At 43.1% G+C, this 20,695-nt stretch overlaps 1 protein-coding gene across 1 annotated transcript in view; it reads left to right on the top strand.

Annotated features, from left to right (window-relative positions):
• Window positions 1-3,705: 3,705 nt before the first annotated feature.
• Window positions 3,706-20,695, top strand: part of ABRAXAS2 (abraxas 2, BRISC complex subunit) — a 28,847-nt gene continuing 11,857 nt past the window's right edge. The window contains exons 1-4 of the mRNA XM_081533786.1: window positions 3,706-3,799; window positions 7,819-7,909; window positions 11,968-12,004; window positions 14,500-14,566. Of these exons, the coding sequence (XP_081389912.1) occupies window positions 3,728-3,799; window positions 7,819-7,909; window positions 11,968-12,004; window positions 14,500-14,566 (267 nt within the window). The 5' untranslated portion in view covers window positions 3,706-3,727. The remainder of the gene's footprint in view (window positions 3,800-7,818; window positions 7,910-11,967; window positions 12,005-14,499; window positions 14,567-20,695) is intronic.

The following is a 20,695-nucleotide window of genomic DNA, read 5'->3' as shown; positions in this document are numbered from 1 at the left end:
CGGCCCCCGCGGGGTCCGCTGTCTTGCGCTCCTCCGGGCGCCGCCTGGGTCCCTAGCCCAGGAGTGCATGGGGCTAGGCCTCGCCTCCGTCCCCCCTCTCTCCAGCCAGCGTCAGACGCACCCACTGCTTCGGGGTGCCCGGCGTATGCGCACCTTAGATATGGGGACGGCTATTTCTGAGGGACTATTCAAGCCATTGCTTTTTGGAAAAAGCCCGGCGGTGGGGAAGCCACACCAGATAACTAAGCTGACACTGTTCAATAACCCACATGTACAGATCACCTCATCTCTCCATGTCGTGGGCAGATCTGAGAAATGGGTGGGACGGACCATCGCAGCATTTGGCTTTCCTGCCCAAGGCTAATTCCATTTGGGGCTGGCCTCCTGCCTTGAAAATTAGCATTCTGGCCTCTTCTGACTTGACCTCACTGGTGAAGGAAGGACTTTATGCCAGGTGAAATGAATGCCCTAGGGTCCCCCACCCCCACCTCTTCCCACCTGCCCAAGTAGGCCAACCACAGGTATCAGGAGAGCTAAGTGAGAAGAAAGGTCTAAGTGAAGTCAAGATGCTGTCTCTGCTCTGCCACTAACCAGGCACCTGGCCCTTTCCAAGACCTCTGACCTCTATGTGCTTCAGCTTCCGCAGGAGCACCTCACTGGGGAGAGACTGCTCCCAACCAATGAATCTGAGATTCAGCTACCTCCTGGTGGGACGGATGCTGGGATTTTGCAGCATAATGCCAGAGATCCTGTGGGCCAAAGGTCTGGGGGCACACCTGTAGCAGCCATGAAATACTTCTAGTCCTATATCCTAAGCAAGAATCTCAAAGGCTCCTAGCAAGGCTGCCTTCCAAGCAGAACGCCTGTTTCCTAGGCCACGTTTCTGTTGACCTGGCAGACAGAAGCCCGTTAACAAGTCCCTGGAGGTGAGCGGCATCAACAGTTTCCTTTCCAGCTCACAGAAATCCCAGTTAGGACTGCATGTGCATGTCCTGTGACTCAAGACATTGCAAGATCTTCAGGCAAGTGCTGGTGGTAGAATACAGTAAAAGACAGATGGGAATCTATGTGTATAGTGATTAAAGAACTCAAGAAAGTACGTAAGTAATGTTATTACAGAGTAATAAAACCACCAGATGCCACAGTCAATTAGGGCTGCCCTGAGTGAATGGTTGTTTTGATCTTTCCTAGACTTGATGCTCACTGCTCGAGAGAGTGAGCTTGAATGTGACTGAGTGGGTCTTAAAAGGTTTTAGGTTCTAATTAAGAAGCGCCCATGAAAGATAAGGCTCTCTTCAATCTGATGTCTTACCAACACTAAAGATGTTTTTGCTCTGTGTGATGAATGCTATAAACAGTTGTTGGTATGGAGCCCTGGAAAAAAAACACGATTTATACAGAGTTCCTTCTTTGGCTCCATGAGTACTCTGAGTGTTTAGTCCTGAGTGGGACACCACCTCTGATCTCCGAGGACAACATTCTTGGTGGGGGGATGGAGAAGCTGGATCAGAGCAGAGCTGCCCATCACCAGGGAGAAACTGGAATGTGCCAAGGAACACAGTCCCTCCTGCCAGGTGCTAGTTACACAAGACAGGAGGGAGGCCCTGAGTATACTTTGGGTTGCCTGTGTCCCTCTCACTCTGCCAGTCCCTGCAGCTGGAACTCTGCTTACCTACAGCTTCTCTGAAACTGTGCTTTCAGGAGTTCTCAAATGCTCCCCAATTGGCAAAACAACAGTCCGATTCCAGGTGATCCTGGTTAGGGTCAGAAGGGATGGATTCTCTGAGAGGGTAGCACTGAGTGAAAAGCTAAAAGAGTTTGCCACAGGCTGTGTCCCCAGGGAAGCAGACTGTAAGACTGAGATGAACATGGAAGAAATTTATTAGGGACTGCTCTCAAGATCACCACCTATTGGGGAAGAGAGTGAAGCAGGGTTGGACAGAGGAAGTAGTCAGGCTGGGGTACCATCACAATGGAGCCTCAGCTAACACCCTCTCCCCTGACAGGACACTGTGAAGCTGGGATGATCCTTCGGAATTTTCAGGTTGGATTGAAGGATGTGTGCCTTTATTCATCTGTGGACACACTGAGCAGACCTCGAATGCTTTTTTGCCCAGAAAAAGAGGATTGACCTTGGACAATGAGAATTCCACGAGGGATAAATCCAAGAAAGGGCTGTCAGCACCTGGAAGAATAATTCAGTCTTACACGGGGACGTGTGGGTCACACATCACCACATCTAGAACAGAGACTATGGAGTAAACCTGCAGCTTTCTGGGAGAAGAGCATTCCAGGTGAACAGAACAGTGAGTGCAAAGCCCCTGAGGTAGAATGAGATAGGGTTATCCAGGAAACAGAAAGAAGTCTAGTGTAGCTGTAGCAGAGTGAACAAAGGGGACAGCAGCAAGAATGAAGGAGTCAGATCATTGTAAGGTTTGGGATTTAACCAAGAAGCAACAAAATTTAAATTTAAGTTTTGGTGTGACAGTTTTGGCTGATACACTGAGAATAGACTTGGCCGGGAAAGGGTTAAAGGCACAAGTGGGAGCACACTGCCTTTTTCATCCTCATTCAATGGACGTTCGGGGTGGGATAATTCTCTGTTATAAGGGTCTGTCCTATGTGTTGTAGGATATTTAGCAGCCTCCTTGACCTCTCACCACTAAATGCAGGTGGCACCCCATGGTCCCTCCCCCCCATACCTGCTGCATCAGTTGTAACATCCAAAAATGTCTCATTTTTGCCAGATGTCCCCTGCAGCAAAACTGCCTCCAGTTCAGACCCCTTGAATTAGGGGCTGTTACAGTGATCCAGGATAGCTTGGACCACTGTGATGGGTATGCTGGTATCAAGTTGTAGGATTCTCAATATGTTTTTGAAAACTATGCTGACTGATCAAAGGGGAGCATCAGAAGTATTCCAAGGTTGTTGGCCTGTGCAACTGTCAGAAAACAGTTTCAATTTGCTGAGTTTGGAAGAAGTGTGCTAGAAGGAGCGCTGTGAGAGATTACAATCTCAATTTTGAACCTGGAAGACTGAACAAATTGAAGAATAATGATTAGAAACTTTAGCTCCTTCCCCGAGGTTAGTTGTAGTTCATTTTCACTGTTATTTATTATTTATGCTGATTCTATCTTCTTCCCCTGGATTTTTCATTACATTTGTCTTCTATTGTACCCAGAATCCAATTGCTTCTTAACACCTCCTCTGCCACCAGCATCTCACTTCTAACCACCCCCAAACCACTGGCACCCAGCGTCTGGACTACTGTGACAGCGCCTTTCTCTGGCCACTATGTCCTGGACATTGCAGCCAGAGGGGTCATGTGGGAACTGAAGTCACATCATGTTACTTCCGCGTCAAACCCAAACCATACAAGTGCCTAAATCAACTCCCTCCTTTATCCTTGAGTATGGCAAATGCTGGCTTTTAATACTAAAAAGTTTCGCTTGCAAAGAGAAAAATCTGTTTGGGGAACGACCAAGACCTATAACAGAAGACGCCGTGTCTGGGATGCTCAGAGCGCGAGACTGCACGCGGAGGATGCAGTGCTCGAATCGGTGGTGAAGGCGGCAAACCTTGCACCTCTCACCCCTGTCTCCGGGGGCTCTCGGGCCACTTGGCCTCACCCCCCGAAGACTTCATTTCCCAGCATGTCAAGGGGCTGGCCGGCCGGAAGGCTCCGTGCCCGCCGCGGGGCATGATGGGGGAGTTGGAGCTTTCCATCATGGCGGCTTCCATTTCAGGCTACACCTTCAGCGCTGTGTGTTTCCACAGCGCCAACAGCAACGCCGACCACGTAAGTGTTGGGCCCCCCACCGCTCCCCGCAACCCACCGCGGCTGCTCGGGCCTCCAGCCTCGGTCTCAGGCCGACGCCTGTGGCCAAGCCGGGATCCCCTGCCCCTCGCCCCCTGGGCTGGCCGAAGAAACTGATGACCCGGGAGGCTCCCGCCGCCGGCGAACTCCTGCTGCCCGGGTCTCCTTCGTCCCCCGCCTCCCACCCCACGAGATGGGCGTCCTCTCACTCGGTGCCTTCCATCGACTTGGCCGTCCCGGGACAGCACTCTCCCGGTGGGGAGGGCTTTCCCGGCCGCCCAGCGACAGTGACAGGAGTCGCTTAGTCCTGGAAACCCAGCGTCTGCCCCTCCCTGAGTCAGGCTTCGAGACTAGTGAGGGGTGTCCGGGGTCGGGAAGGAACCGAGAGACCCCCGGCTTTAGTCTAGGAGTGGAGGCTCCCAGCCGCGCCCTCTGGTCTGACAGGTTGTTGTGGGGTGCGACGAGGGTAACCATGGCTGTCACTACTCCTGTTAGATGTGAGCGTGTGTCTTCTTCGCCTCGATGAAAAATGCAGATGTAACCAGGAGTGTTCGTTGTAGGGTCTACTTTGGCCTTACCATTGCATGTTTAGTTCCTTGGCGAATGTTCTAAGACCAGGGAACTAGTCTCAGTGAAAATAGGGAAGTGACAGGCCTTTACGTATGAGTGATCGGAAGTGCATTTTTAATGTCCTTGGCTTCTGGATGGAAATTCTTTTATGACATTAGATAATTTTTATCTTTACGTATTTGCCCACCAAGTTGAGAGATTGTGTTAAAATGATTTGAGTAGTGAATTATTTAAGTTCACTAAATAAATGTAGTGGGAGGAGGGGTGTTGTTGTCATTACAAAGCAAAATGATAACACTGCAGAAGAGGGAACTGGATTTGGTTCGATGTCTGCAATCCTAGCTTCCATCAATAAAACTGATTTCGTAGAGAGGTGGTGATTTCATTAGTAAATTGGATGGCATTGAAGTGTTGTACCGTTCATTGCTTCAGTTCAGTGGTAGAGATCAACTACAGAAATATACACAACATGGGTTTTTCCAGAGGCAGCTCCTGTCCCTGGACACTAAGGCCCTTGATACTGCAGCCAGCTCTTTAATGATGTAATGCAATGCCTTGTGTAGGTAGTTTGTGATCCTGCTCATGTCCCATGGAAGTGTTAAATATGGTTTCAGTCCTGTTTCTTAACCTCTCTAGTTCTTGGAGTGCCTAGTAATATCACAGTTTATGTATAAAGCAAAATTACTGTAAGCAACCTGTTGAAAAGTGGATAGTTCTAGTTTTTTTTAGTCTACAGTGAGATGGCCATGTTACTTAGATTGTTACTAACTTGATTCAAGAGTTATCTTTTTAATATCTGCACTATGCCATGGTGCCAGACTTCATAGACATTTTTACCAATGGCAATCGTTTGCAACTTGTATCTTGTACTCTACAAGGATACCTGTTTATATTAACCTTGCTACAGTTACGTATGTAGAATACTTTAAAGTAATTTCAGTTTCACATATTTTAAAATTGAAGGAACAAGAATTTGTTTTTGTAGTATATTCTTGTTTTGTCCTGGCAAGAAATTAGTTTAAAGCCACTCATTATTCTGTAGCACTGGAGTTAGCAAACTTTTTCTGTGAAGGGCCAGACAGTAATTATTTTAGGCTTCCTGAGCCTTGTGTCCTCTGTAGCAACTACTCAGCCCTGCGGTTGTAGGGAGAAAGGAGCCATAGACAATAAATAAATTAGAATGACTGCTTCCAATAAAGCTTTACTTGTGGACACAAAGCTGAATTTTATATTTATATACTTTTTCACACATCATGAAATCTTACTCCCATTTTCTCTTTTATTTCAGCAATTTAAAAGTGTAGAAACTTATTCTAAGCTTGTAGGCCATACAGTAACGGCCATTAGGCTGGATTTAGCCCACACACTATAGTTTGCCTACTATTATAAAGTAACAGTGGTTCAGATAATCCAGACCAATAAATAAATGACCATCCGTGTTATACTTGGCTTTAGAATGTTTTGATGCCACTGTCAAGTTTTTCAAACTTAGGCCTGCCAGATAAAATACAGAGCACCCAGTTAAATATGAATTTTAAATAAATAGTAAATAATTTTTTAGTATAAGTATATCCTGTTTCTTACATTAAAATTATCCATCGTTTATCTGAAATTCAAATTTAACTGGGCATCCTGCATTTTTATTTGCTAAATTTGGCAACCTTGGACTATGGAACACTAGGAATCTGTAGATGTTGAAGTCTAAAGTTGTGTAGAAATCTTCAATTGTATCTTCCACTTTGATTAAAGAAAAAAGTTTCTAATCTGTTACAAAAACACAGCTTGTCTTTTGTAGTAAGAACTCATAATGAAAGACTTTCATAGGATAAAACAAGCTTCTTTAGTCCGTTTTTTCCAGACTAGTAGTCATGGATTCTCTAGGACATATATAATTTTTTTTTTGACTGTGTTTTCGTTGCTGCATGGGCTTTTCTGCAGTTGTGGTGAGTGGGGGCTACTCTCTAGTTGAGGTGCACAGGCTTCTCATTGCAATGGCTTCTCTTGTTGCAGAGCACGGGCTCTAGGTGCTTGGGCCTCAGTAGTTGTGGCCCATGGTCCCAGGACTTGCAGCTCCCAGGCTCTAGAGCACCGGCTCAGTACTTGTGGCACACAGGCTTAGTTGCTCCGCGGCACGTGGGATCTTTCTGGACCAAGGATTGAACCCGTGTCTCCTGCATTGGCAGGCGAATTCTTTACTGCTGAGCCAGCAGCGAAGCCTGATTTGGGATTTTTATGACACTCCACTCCTCTAACTCAATATTTTTTATTGAGTTATGTATGTATTCAGCTGTGCTGAAAAGCCTCTATCTTTCCGTCCTCACCCCCACGGATTCCAACTGGGACTTTTTAAACTAGGAAATTTATTCGAAGAGTCAACCTACAATAGAAAGGACATTGTTCCACCAAATGTATTCAGCCACTCTTTGCTGAGCAGCTCTTGTGTGCTGGGCGCTGTGCGAGGTGCTAAAGTACACAGTGAACACAGAATCCCTGCTCTTATGGGGCTCCTAGTTTAGTCGGAGCAGGCATTCATTAGTATGTGTAAATATGAAATACGAGAAAAATATGAGAAGAGAAGAGATGCAGGGTAAAGGGAACTCTTGATTCTATTCCACTCTCCAGGGAAGGCCTCTCTGATAAGGTGCCATTTGAGTGAAGAGCCAAATGGAGGGAAGGAATAAGCCGTGTTGGATGCCTAGGGAGGGGAAGTCTGGGACAGCCTGTTAGTTCCCCACCCGCAGGGATGGTATTTGACATTTGGAATGTACATTCTTCTCCAGCTGTGCTTGTGCTGAACTTGATAGCAAATGCTCAAGCAGTAGGTTATGTGCTGAGTAATCCAGAATCGTTGATGGCGGTGTATGTTCTCAAGGGAGTAAATCAATTTATCTCAGCATTTATTAAGGAAAAACTTTGACCTAGTGAAAAATTTATTTGCTGAAATCCTAATTTCTCCTGCCAGCCTGTACAGGAGCAGTTAGTTGTGCATTGTATTAACTTCTTTCTTTACCCTATTGTCATTAGCAGAGTTTTTAAAACAATGAAATAAGTTATGTGCTGTTTCAAGAAAGCAGCCTAGAATATTTCTGCTTCCTGAGCTTTTTTGATGGTGCTTGTTACACTTAGTGGGATTTAGGTGATGAATTCACTGTACTTATTTTCACTTCAGAAAAACAGGGTTTTAGGGGAAGGGATTAAAATAATATTTCATCTTGTCATGGAATCCTTTATTCAAACAATTCAGTTAATACCTGTGTCTCAAAGTACTTTAGTCGTATACCTGTTGGTTTTTGGAATAGTAGTTTACGTGACAAGCTTATTTGGATTATTGTTAAAATTATTATAAAATTGTAATGTCCTCCATTCCTCTTAATTCCAGTAAAAAATCATTTTTATTTTTAGCTGCAAATCTCTTCTTCCATTGCTTTCAGGAAGGATTTTTGCTGGGAGAGGTAAGGCAAGAGGAAACCTTCAGCATCAGTGACTCCCAAATCAGCAACACAGAATTTCTGCAAGTAATCGGTAAGTGAGCTTATCACGGACCTGAGAAATACTCTTCTTGTATACATGCACCCTGTTTTGTTCTTTGGCCGTTGACTGATTGTAACCTAACAATAGACTTAAAGAGTACATAGAAAGCCACTCAGATCACAATGCCAATTATTCTCACTAGGAATGATAAGAAATGTTTTTGTAAGTCAGCATAAACCCACAGTGTGAGTCTGTAAGTTCAGGTATTTTGTGAAGCTGTCCCTGACCCAAGTGGTCTGACCTGTGAGTGGCTGTGTGGAATTGCATCCATGTCTGTCTCTTCACAACCATGGTGAACCCCGAGTGTGCGCCTTGGGCTGTGCCCATTGTCGGCCTCACCTCATACTATAATGAAAGCGTGTGTTGTGCTGGTCCTTCCTAGAGGGGTCTGGCAAAGATGTTTCTCAGACCTGTACAGCTTTCTGAGGAATAAGTCGAACAGCCGATTTGGGGGCACTTACTGGGAAAAATGGAGGTGTTTTGTGGATGCGTGGCTCTGTGGGTCAGTCTCCTTTTGATGAAAAGGATCATACGCTTTTTCAGCTGCACCTGGCACACATCGCCAAGCAGCATATCCTGATCCTGGAAACAGGGCAAGGGCTGTTCCATTCATTTATGCAACCAACGATCACTGAAAAATGTCAGTGCATGAGACGTGTGCTGGGCAGTGAGAGGAATGTCCAAGGCGTCTGTGCCTTCCAGGGCTGTGAGAAGAGGAAGACAAGTTTACAGAAATACCAGAGCATGCAGGCTGTCAGAAAGGAACAAAGACAATCTCATGTGCTGAAAAAAAAAATGCTATTGGGTTAAATCAGTAACGACATCATGAGCGAGGTGAACTTAGGGCCAGTGAGTGGTATGTTCAGGGCATCCCAGGGCAGGGAGTGCATAAAACATGCAGGGAGTCTGGCTTGTTTCTGTGTGACTAGAATACAGACTGTGTGAAGGTGAGTGGTTTGTGGTTTGAAATACTGCTGGAAGGTTAGGTTATGCTGAGGCCAAAGCACTGATTTCAGCCTGTTCTCGTAGCCTTCTGGTACCTGGGCTGGGGCCAGGGTGAGGACTGAGGTGGTGAGGGTTGGGGAAAACAAGAGACAGCTGTCTCCTAAAGAACCAAAACTATGAAGCCCACTCCCCACAATACTGACTTGGTAAATAAATACTTGATATTTGACGTGCTGTGGTATAGCTGCTCTTTCACGGAGGTTTTATTTTTGTGTTTTGTCTTGCTTAACTCTTTAAAAATCCTAAAATAGAGAACTCGGTTTCATTAGCCATCTGTGCAATTATTCATTGTTTGCACTTGGGTTTTCAAAACTAATGTGGTGTATGAGGGTTTGCCAGAAAGACCTGACGGCATACCATGCAAGAAAGAGCTCTTGCCTGGCATGATCACAAAAGTAGCATTTCTGATGAGTGTTCTGGCTGTTTATTTATCTTTGAAGAAACAGAATAGTAAAGTAATTTAAATTCTCCAGCATAGAGTACTCTTGTCTTTGATTCATAAATACTAGTTCCCATGGTATTGCAGATACGGAGACATGCCAATGGATAGAAAGACCCAGGTAATACGGGGCCGTGACAATGACCCCCTTTTGCTGTACAATGTTTAATTTATTAGCTACATTCAATTTATTGTTTGAAACAATCATGGGTCTCATAAACAGAGTATTTACTAGTATTAAATGTATGGTTATCATTGTAGTCTTTTTCTCTTTTTTTTGGTGGTATTTTTCATTTAAAAATAAATACATATCAATATTAGAAAATGTAAACCGGGACCCTGGAAAACCTGGATTAAAAGGCCAAGCATTAGATAACGAACATACCAGGAGAAGTATTCCATACCACTAGCGCAAAGAAATTTTCTGGATAGTTTAACCTCCAGCATATTTTAAAATAATAAATTGAGCCAATTTCGAATGTGTTGAAAATGCCTGAATCCACGCACGGACACCTTTCCCTGACTCTGCACAATAAGGAGGACTTGATATGAAATGCCACGCTTTGAGGGAGCACCCGTCTTGAACACATTCATTTTTAAAGCAGTGCTCATACACTTGACGGAGAAGGCACTGGCACCCACTCCAGTGCTCTTGCCGGAGAATCCCACGGACGGAGGGGCCTGGCGGGCTGCCGTCCAGGGGGTCGCGAAGAGTCGGACACAACTCAGCGACTTCCCTTTCACTTTTCACTTTCATGCATTGGAGAAGGAAATGGCAACCCACTCAAGTGTTCTTGCCTGGAGCCCCAGGGACTGGGGAGCCTGGTACGCTACTGTCTGTGGGGTCGCACAGAGTCAGACACGACTGAAGCGACTTAGCAGCAGCAGCAGCACGCACTTGAAGTGGAACTGTCTGCCCTTCATGCCTGGAGTGGCCGGGAGGAGAGAGCAACGTGAGAGCTCCCCTAGCTACTGAGGTGATGGCAGCAGCAGTTCCTGGAAAGATGGAAGCGGGGATGAGAGGGGCTGTTCGGCCCACCCACCAGCAGGAGAAGCAGTGACAGGAAGATAAGCCAGCCCAGTGGCGCGTCCCCGTGGGGATGTTCACAGACGTCCAGGCGGAAATGCCATGCACATAGAAGAGGGCTCCACCAGGCGGATGAGCTCTGGAGGCTTCCAGAACTCTGGAATCTCAGGCCAGGCTGCCCTGGCTCCCCTGCTTCCAGAAGTCTGCCTAGCAGCTGTCACAGCCGCCAACGTCACGCCAGTCTGCAGCTTAATTGTGTTTGAAAGCATCACCCTGTTTTCTCCACGGAGTGCTTAGTTAGGCATTGCAGAATCTTGTAGGAGAAAGCTTTGACCCTGTAGAAAATATGGTGTGGTATCTAGAGCATATCTTCAGTATGCTTCTCATCCAGGTTGTAAATCATGAAGGAAGTCTGCTGGGGTGGATTGATGACAGGAGTGTGTCTTCAGAGTTCAGAATTTACTCTAGGGATTTTCTTAAACAAAAAATTCTTTCCTTTAAAGTAGAAGATGAGGACTTTTTTTTTTCCTTCCCCTGAACTCTAGTTAACATTTTTACTACAGATGTTCTGCAGTCTAATTACTTTACTGACAGTATCTCTGAAATAACTTCTGATGGTATACTGTATCATTTTTGGTGATAAAAAGAGGATTTCTAGATGAGATTTTCCTGTTTGCATCACTATGTTGACAGTTATACTCGGCAAGTAATCTTTTCTTCCCCGTGGAAGTACTGGCATTTTTGTGTGTTTTGACAGCACTCACATCGGTACAGAAGCTAATAGGCATAGCCCAGTGTCCTTCAGGGTTGTGGTTTCATTTTAATTGAGTTAAGATTGCAGCCTGGAACTCTATGGCTGTGGCTTTATAAGCAGCAGGTGATGAGTTGCTGGCCAGGAGAATGTTGTTAATAGAATTGAGTGGTTAGTTAGTCCCATGGTCTTGTACGTCAACCCAGACCCTAAGCCCCCGATGAACTTGAAGAAATGGTTCACTACAGTAAATCACAGCAATCTTTTCAGAAGTTGTTTGGCTCTGCCTTATAAATGGCTATTTCCCTTATGCTGAAAAGCTTTGAAAGGGCTAATAAACTTCCAGAGTTTTTGCCCTTCCCCTTCAAAACACCTGGCCCAGTTGTCCTGCATTGTTAGTGGGTTACTGATGGCAGAGTGGTTAAGGCCCTCCTTTCCTCAAGCTGTCCTCACAGCTTTTATCCACCTCGATTAAATGCTTCCAGTCAGTGGTTCCTTTTTACTCTTGGAAAAAGGTAAGATTGACTAAGAGCACACAATAGCTGCATGATCCTGAATAAAAGCTTTCAGGCGTGTGCTTATCACACGCCAACAGATGGACCCAAAACTGTCATTTGCCATTTTACTTTGTCCTGAGGGGGTGTCCCTGAGTTTAAGTGTTAAAGAGACACACTGCCTTCACTAGTGTACACACTCTTTGGGGGAGGAAAACTGTCTTTTTGTTGTCTGAGATTTTAGTTTAAAGTGTTTTTTAAATCCTGATCTACTTTGTAGTTGTCTGTATCTTACATGATTAACTGAGATGTATTTCCTCTTTCTGATTACAGAAATCCATAACCATCAGCCTTGTTCAAAACTTTTTAGGTAAGCCACATCCTTCTTTATAGTTTTTTTGTCCTTACTAAAAGATTAATTGATTGAAAACTAATGAACTCAGACTTGCATCTGATTATGGCTGTAGTGTTTTAAGTATAACTGAGGGGTCCAAGTTCACTGATTTACTGAGTGTCAGATGTGTGTGTGTAGCACTGTGTTAAGTTAGGAAAAGGGGAAGGAAGGGCAGATAAATCTTGGCCTCAGTGGTTTAAAATGGAAGCCTTCCTGCCAGCCTTCCTAGCACGGGCTTGTCAACCATACAGAAAACAGTTCATCAAGGATCACATAGAGATAAAAGCATATTGTAAGAGGGATTAAAAGTGTTCCGTGTACAACTTTAAAATGTAAGGAAAGGGAACATAAAGCTTACTTTTTTGGGTTTAAGTTAATATATACCAGTTGCACGTTATGACCAACTAAAGGACAGAAAGAAAGAAACAGGAGGAGAGACATGCAAAGGGAGAAAGTAAGTGACAGAGACACCCATGGAGGCAAAGGTGAGGGAGAAAGTGACCAGTATGTCACCTCCACCGGACTTCTGCTCCCCAAACTGCAGTCCAGGCCTCTGCCTCCTTCCTGAGCCCCCAACCCTTCCACTTGTTGACAGATATGATGACCTCCACTCTTGTGTTTCTTAAAACTCCCTGAGGCCCTGTTCTTCTACTTTGTGAAAAGCCAGGCCAATCCTGTCCTTGCACTTCTGCCCATACCTGTTCGATTCAGCGATCTCGGTCAGCACTTCTTGCCTTGACACTGCCAGTCCCTCGTGCCTGGTTGTTCCTGCCGTGTGTTCACAGCAGCTTTCACCCTGACTCCGCTCCCATCCTCAGCTGACCTAAACCCCCAACCCCCCTGCACCCAAGAACTCCTGGAGACTTACACTGTTCACCACCCACCTTACCCCCACCCCTCCTGCACACACTTAGCCCTTATTTCAGAGGACTGTTACCTGTGAGCAAAGCCCCACAGTAGCTGAGAACCTCACTCTTAGATTTACACATAACTGAAGAGGAGCAGGAAGCAAACAAGGAATCAGCAGTTCATCTGAAAAGAATCTCAGAGCAGTGAGACTGGTTGCTGATGATTCAGCAGTCAGTGAGTGATTCAGGCCCTGGTCCACTCACAGCCTTGGTCTGGATCGGAAGGGGTCCTGTTGTTCGGCCCTGACCATCTAAGGCTTTGCTAGGTGTTCCCTGCCTTGTCTTTCTGAGGAGTTCCTTAAACCACTGTCAGCAAAGTAATACCCAGAACATAAACTCATAGACTCATAATTGAAATCATAGATTCATCATTCTTAAGACTGAAAGAAACCATGGAAATCATATGTCTGCTCCAAACTCTTTATTTTGCAAAAAAAAAAAAAGTGGAGGCCAGCAAGGTTCAGGTGACTTGCCCACGATTGTACAGAGAGAAGCAGCATGGAGCTGGAGCTGGTATCTCCTGACTTCCAGTTCAGTGTTTTTGCTGTGACTTGAACTGCTTCCTGCCTGTGAGGCCAGGGCTTGTGGTGGTGGGAGCAGGGGAGTGGCCTTCCTTAAACCAGGACCCGCGATAGAAAAGCACGCACATCGTGATGCCCGGACTTCTCTTCACAGGGCCCTGGTCAGACGGACCTCTTTTAAAAGTGAGGGCCTTCAGTTTGAAGCTGGCCAGACCTAGGTCCAAATTCCAGCTCTTCCATCCACCAGTTCTATAATTTGCGGCAAGTCACTTAACCTCAGTATCTTTATCTACAAAAATGGAGGAAAAATAGTGTTGACTTATTGGGCTTGAACTCTCCCAGTAGTGAGACAGAAATGAAATGAATTAACATGAGGAGGCATGCAGCTGAGTGTCTTATTAAGGATTCAACAAATATTCATTTCGCTGCTTCATTTCTCAGAATATGCAGTTCTGTGTTCTTTTTTTCCACCATAGATAAATGACACTTAGAAACAAGGAGAAGACGTCACGGTCATTTGAAACCACACATTTTGTAATTACTTGGTATCAGCACTTCCACTTATGGAAGTAATACCTTTTGAATGTAGCAGTCTCTTGAGTAATCTTTGATGCAAAAGATACCTCATACCAGCAAAACATTTAGATTATTTTTTCTTTATATACTTACTGTGTGTGTGTGTGTGTGTATGTGTGTGCGCTCAGTCGCTCAGTTGTGCCCGACTCTTTGCAACTCCGTGGACTGTAGCCCGCCAGGCTCCTCTGTCCTTGGAATTCTCCAGGCAAGAATACTGGAGTGAGTTGCCATTTCCTCCCGCAGGGGATCTTCCCGACCAAGGGATCGAACCTGCATCTCTTGCACCTTCTGCATTGACAGGCGGGTTCTTTACCACTGTACTATTGTATACCTATTGCAGATAAGAAGTTGTATCTTTGTTGCCAACTTCTAGGATTAGGTGACACATAGACACAAGTTGCTAAGCATATTTTTGTCAAAATACTATGTAATTTTAATAAAATATTTTTCCTCTTTAAAAAAACAGTTTTTATGACTATGCAAGCAAAGTTAATGAAGAGAGCTTGGACAGGATTCTTAAAGATCGGAGAAAGGTATGTTCTGTTTGTCGCCCAATCTAATTTGGAAATCAATCTTTATCACCCAAACTTAAAACCAGAAAGGAATGTAAAATGAAACAGTGAGACTTGTTATTAATATGTAAGAATTCTGTTAAGTAGATTTTAAAGGTAAACTGTAGATATGATACAAAGTTTACAGTATGTAAATAAAACAAAATTTAGATAGAGTATGATTCCATTATGTAAAAGTCAGAAGGAGAAAAAACATGAACTGTAATCCAGAAAATTGACAATATTTGATTCTAAGTGGTTCTAATTTTCCTATTTGGTAATTTAAAAAATAACTTTCCCAACATTTAATACACATGCATTAATTTTATAAAGAGGGAAAATATTCCTAAAAAATGTAGATTGCAGTCAAACATCTTTTGATGTGTTGTTCTTTCAAGTTCAGTTCACATTGAACATAGATGTTTTCCCAAAAGGTCATATGTTTGTTGTTTCTGTAAGCATATGCATATGATGTTCTGCTTGTGTATATATATGGTAAACAAGTCTGAATAGAATTGAAAATGAGCCAAGGTTTTATCGCTGCAGTGCTGTGTGATGGTGTCATTCATAATATACTCTGTTGTACCATGTGTGGGGTTTACTTTTTTACCTTGGTATATTGATTCCCGAAAAATAGGTGAGTCACTAAAACATCACATGAGGAGGAAAAGTACCAGTGAAAGTTTTCAGCTTGTTAAAGAGAAAACAAAATGCCATTCTTTAGAAGCATATATTATAAAAAAGCCTTTAAAAGATTACCTGTGCATAAAAATAATCAGTGTGGGACATCTCAGGTGTTCGAAGAGAGCCTCAGCCGCAGTTAGAGTGGATGAGCAGCCTTTCCAGTGCAGGGGCTCTCAGAACCCCCATCTGGTGCACAGGCAGAGAGAGGAGCAGGTCAGGGAAAAGGAGACATAGAAAGTGTGGGGGTAGGTCTGGGAAAAGGACAGTGTTTTGTGGGTGATGACAGACTCAGGAAGGGCATGGTGTTGGCAGAGAGTCTTAACACAGTCACCTGCCCAGGTGTGGGGAAGTGGGTGAGTGCAGCCCAGGGATCCCAGTCCCGCTCCCCCATTCTTAGTGACTGCCCTGAAGCTTGTGTATTCTGGCATCTGGAGCATCTTCGTTCTCCAGCCACCACCTTACCTCCTTATTCCATTTATTTTCACATTTTAAATAATAAACTAAAATTTATTCATGAAGATTCTTACTGAAGCAGTTATCTAGAACACTCACTATATATCAAATTACCAGGACAATTTTTTCAATAGAGCAAAAAAATTTGAAGTGGAAAAAAGAAATAAAGAATATGAACAGGAAATTCACAAAAGAAAAAGGAAATCTACAAGCAGTCAAAAAGTAAATGAAAAAAATGTTCGTTCTCTTCAGGAAATGCAAATTGGAACACATAATAACTATTGTTGTTTTTTTTTGTTGTTGTCCATCCAATTGGCAAAAGTGTAAAAGGATTGCTAATATCCAGTATTGGCAAAGTTGTGGGAAGTGGGGAAGCTGTAGCTGGTGGGAATGTAAGTTGATATAGACATTTAGGGAGAAAGTTTTGCAGTAACAGAATTTTAAATATAGAGTTCCATCTCGAGGAATCTGGCCCATGGAAACAGAGACAAATAGGCACAAAGGTGTGAAAAGTTGTGTTATTGAACACTTTAGCTGTGTGCTACACTGTATACTAAGCACTTTCCAGATACTGACACATTTAATCCTTGCACCCAACCCATGAGGCTGTTATCATCACCCCCATTTTATAGTTGAGACAACTAAGGATAAATATCTTGGTTAAGGTTATAAGCAGGAATGTTGGTGCCAAGATTTAAACCCAGCAGTCTGGCCTTTTAATGCAGCATACAAACATGTTTGTTGCATCTTTGTTTAATAATGAGAATTTTGAAAGCAATCTAAATGTCCACCAGTGAGAAATGGTTAAGTAAATTATGTTGGTACCTCCATACTATGGAATATGACAGTTTGCGCGTGCTCAGTTGTGTCCGACTCTTGACCACCCCACGGACGATACCCTGCCAGGTTCTTCTGTCCATGGAATTTGCCAGGCAAGAATACTGGAGTGGGTTGCTGTTTCCTCTTCCAGGGCATCTTCCTGACCCAGGGATTGAACCCATGTCTCTTGTGTCTCCTGCATTGGCAAATGGATTCTTTACCACTGCGCCACCTGGGAAGCCCATGGAATATGAAGCAGCCATTAAAAAGATAAGGGAGGTTCTCATGAATGACTTAGAAAGATCTTGAAGTTAAGTGAAGTAATTTGAGCCTGCTTTTTATAAAAACAAAAGTCTGAGTGCATACAGAGAAAGATCCAGAAGGAAGCCAGCCACACCTAGAAGTGGTTATTCTGAGTAAAGGGAACAGAGATGTTGCTGAGGAGGGGAAGCTTTATATAATAAGGTTTTTTACATTATATTTTATATTGAAATTAATTGAAAAAAAGAAATGAACTCTACCATGTAGCGTTTTCAGTAGTAAATAGACATACTCTTCTTAATTAATTTGAGGATTTTAAATTGGATTTGCTAATTTGCTATGGTATTTTGTATTTCAGTTATGTATTAAAATATAGCCATATTGTATTTTAAAAAATAAAATCGGATTTGGTCTTTTGAGACACAGAATACCAAGGCAGATTGTTAACTGTAGTTATCTTTGCTTTTCCTGGGGCCCAGATTCTCAAAAAGCTGATCTTCAGTTTTGATTTTCTAAAGCTTTGTGCTAAAACTAGCGATTATATTTTCTTATGCAATTAAAAGACAGGAATTTGTTTCTTCAATTTACTTGGAAATTAGGTTTTATTTTCCATGGAATTTGTTAAAGGGAAGGACTGTATTTTATGTTCATTGTATTTCCTATGACACTTTATACATAATATAAACTCTTTGAGGATATTTTTCAAGAATCCAAATTTATAGCCCCTAAACAAAAGATGATATTTAATATTTAGACTGAGAAGCTGTATAGTTGACTCTAGTATGGGGATTTTTCCCCAGAAATGGTACAAAGTTACATCTTTACCTCAAAGGGGTTATAGTAGTACCTACAAAGTTAAATTTAAAATGTTTGGCTTAAAAATACATATGTACTTTAAACAATATCTGATATAAAAAATTATTTTTAATTAACATCAACTCTTCAAGAAAGTGCTAATGGAAGCATTTCAAAAATTGATTCTCTGCTAGGCAGGCTTCAAATCTGATGTTTAATTGAAAAGCCCGGGGAGTTCCTTGAGAGAGTTCTGACAGAACATGGTCCACTGGAGAAGGGAATGGCAAACCACTTCAGTATTCTTGCCTTGAGAATCCCATGAACAGTATGAAAAGGCAAAAAGATAGGACACTGAAAGATGAACTCCCCAGCTCGGTAGGTGCCTAATATGCTACTGGAGATCAGTGGAGAAATAACTCCAGAAGAATGATGGGATGGAGCCAAAGCAAAAACAATACCCAGCTGTGGATGTGACTGGTGATAGAAGCAAAGTCCGATGCTGTAAAGAGCAATACTGCATAGGAACCTGGAATGTTAGGTCCATGAATCAAGGCAAATTGGAAGTGGTCAAACAGGAGATGGTAAACATCGACATTTTAGAAATCAGTGAACTAAACTGGACTGGAATGGGCGAATTTAACTCAGATGACCATTATATCTACTTCTGTGGGCAAGAATCCTTTAGAAGAAATGGAATAGCCATCATAGTCAACAAAAGAGTCCAAAATGCAGTAATTGGATGCAATCTCAAAAATGACAGAACGACCTCTGTTCATTTCCAAGGCAAAGCATTCAACATCACGGTAATCCGAGTCTGTGCCCCGAGCACTAATGCCAAAGAAGCTGAAGTTGAGCAGTTCTATGGTGGCCTATAAGACCTTCTGGAACTAACACCAAAAAAGATGTCCTTTTCATTATAGGGGACTGGGATGCAAAAGTAGAAGTCAGGAGATACCTGGAGTAACAGACAAGCTTGGCCTTGGGGTACAGAATGAAGCAGGGCAAAGGCTAATAGTGTTTTGCCAAGAGAACAGACTGGTCATAGCAAACACCGTCTTCCAACAACACAAGAGATGCTCTAAACATGGACATCACCAGACAGTCAATACCAAAATCAGATTGATTATCTCTTTGCATCCAAAGATGGAGAATCGCTACACAGTCAGCAAAAACAAGACCAGGAGCAGACTGTGGCTCCTGAATAATGATCATGAACTCCTTATTGCCAAATTCAGACTTAAATTGAAGAAAGTAGGGAAAACCACTAGACCATTCAGGTATGACCTAAATCAAATCCCTTATGATTATACAGTGGAAGTGACAAATAGATTCAAGGGATTAGATCTGATAGAGTGCCTGAAGAACCATCTACAGAGGTTCGTAACATTGTACAGGAGAAAGTGATCCCCAAGAAAAAGAAATACAAAAAGGCTAAATGATTGTCTGAGGAGGTCTTACAAGTAGCTGAGAATAGAAGAGAAGCAAAAGGCAAAGGAGAAAAGGAAAGATATACCCTTCTGAATGCAGAGTTTCAAAGAGTAGCAAGGAGAGATAAGAAAGCCTTCCAAAGAGATAGAGGAAAACAACAGAATGAGAAAGACTAGAGATCTCTTCAAGAAAATTAGAGATACCAAGGGAACAATTCATGCAAAGATGGGCACAATAATGGAGAGAAACAGTATGGACCTAACAGAAGCAAAAGATATTAAGAAGAGGTGGCAAGAATACACAACTATACAAAAAAAGATCTTCATGACCCAGATAACCACGATGGTGTGATCACTCACCTAGACCAGACATCCTGGAGTCCAAAGTCAAGTTGGCCTTAGGAAGCATCACTACAAACAAAGCTAGTGGAGGTGATAGAATTCCAGTTGAGCTATTTCAAATCCTAAAGGATGATGCTGTGAAAGTGCTGCACTCAATATGCCAGCAAATTTGGAAAACTCAGCAGTGGCCACAGAACTGGAAAAGGTCAGTTTTCATTCCAATCCCAAAGAAAGGCAACGCCAAAGAATGCTCAAACTGAATTGCACTCATCTCACATGCTAGCAAAGTAATGCTCAAAATTCTCCAAGCTTGGCTTCAACAGTACATAAGCCAAGAACTTCAGATGTTCAAGCTGGATTTAGAAGAGGCAGAGGAACCAGAGATAAAATTGCCAGCATCCGTTGGATCATCGAAAAAGCAAGAGAGTTCCAGAAAAACATCTACTTCTCTGCTTTATTGGCTACACCAAAGCCTTTGACTGTGTGGATCACAATAAACTGTGGAAAATTCTCCAAGAGATGGGAAAAACAGACCACCTTACTTGCTTCCTGAGAAATCTGTATGAAGGTCAAAAAGCAACAGTTAGAACTGGACGTGGAACAACAGACTGGTTCCAAATTGGGAAAGGAGTATGTCCTTGTTTATTGAACTTACATGCAGAATACGTCATGGGAAATGCTGGCCTGGATGAAGCACAAGCTGGAATCAAAATTGCCAGGAGAAATATCAATAACCTCAGATATGCGGATGACACCACCCTTATGGCAGAAAGTGAAGAAGAACTAAAGAGCCTCTTGATGAAAGTGAAAGAGTAGAGTGGAAAAGTTGGCTTAAAGCTCATCATTCAGAAAACGAACATCATGGCATCCGGTCCTATCACTTTATGGCAAATAGATGGGAAAACAATGGAAACAGTGACAGACTTTATTTTCTTGAGCTCCAAAATCACTGCAGATGGTGACTGCAGCCATGAAATTAAAAGATGCTTGCTACTTGGAAGAAAAGCTATGACCAACCTTGACAGCATATTAAAAGCAGAGACATCACTTTGGCAACAAAAGTCCGTCTAGTCAAAGCTGTGGTTTTTCCCCTAGTCATGTATGGATGTGAGAGCTGGACCATAAAGCAAGCTGAGCACCAAAAAATTGGTGCTTTTAAACTGTGGTGTTGGAGAAGACTCTTGAGAGTCCCTTGGACTGCAAGGAAATCAAACCAGTCAATCCTAAAGGAAGTCAGTCCTGAATATTCTTTGGAAGGACTGATGCTTTGGAAGAACTAAATAAAGCTCCAGTACTTTGGCCACCTGATGCGAAAAATTGACTTATTGGA

This window comes from Giraffa tippelskirchi, chromosome 2, assembly GCF_054371585.1.
Source record: "Giraffa tippelskirchi isolate mGirTip1 chromosome 2, T2T-mGirTip1v1.2.pri, whole genome shotgun sequence".
Taxonomy (NCBI): Eukaryota; Metazoa; Chordata; class Mammalia; order Artiodactyla; family Giraffidae; genus Giraffa; species Giraffa tippelskirchi.
This window is presented reverse-complemented; position numbering and strand designations above follow the sequence as displayed.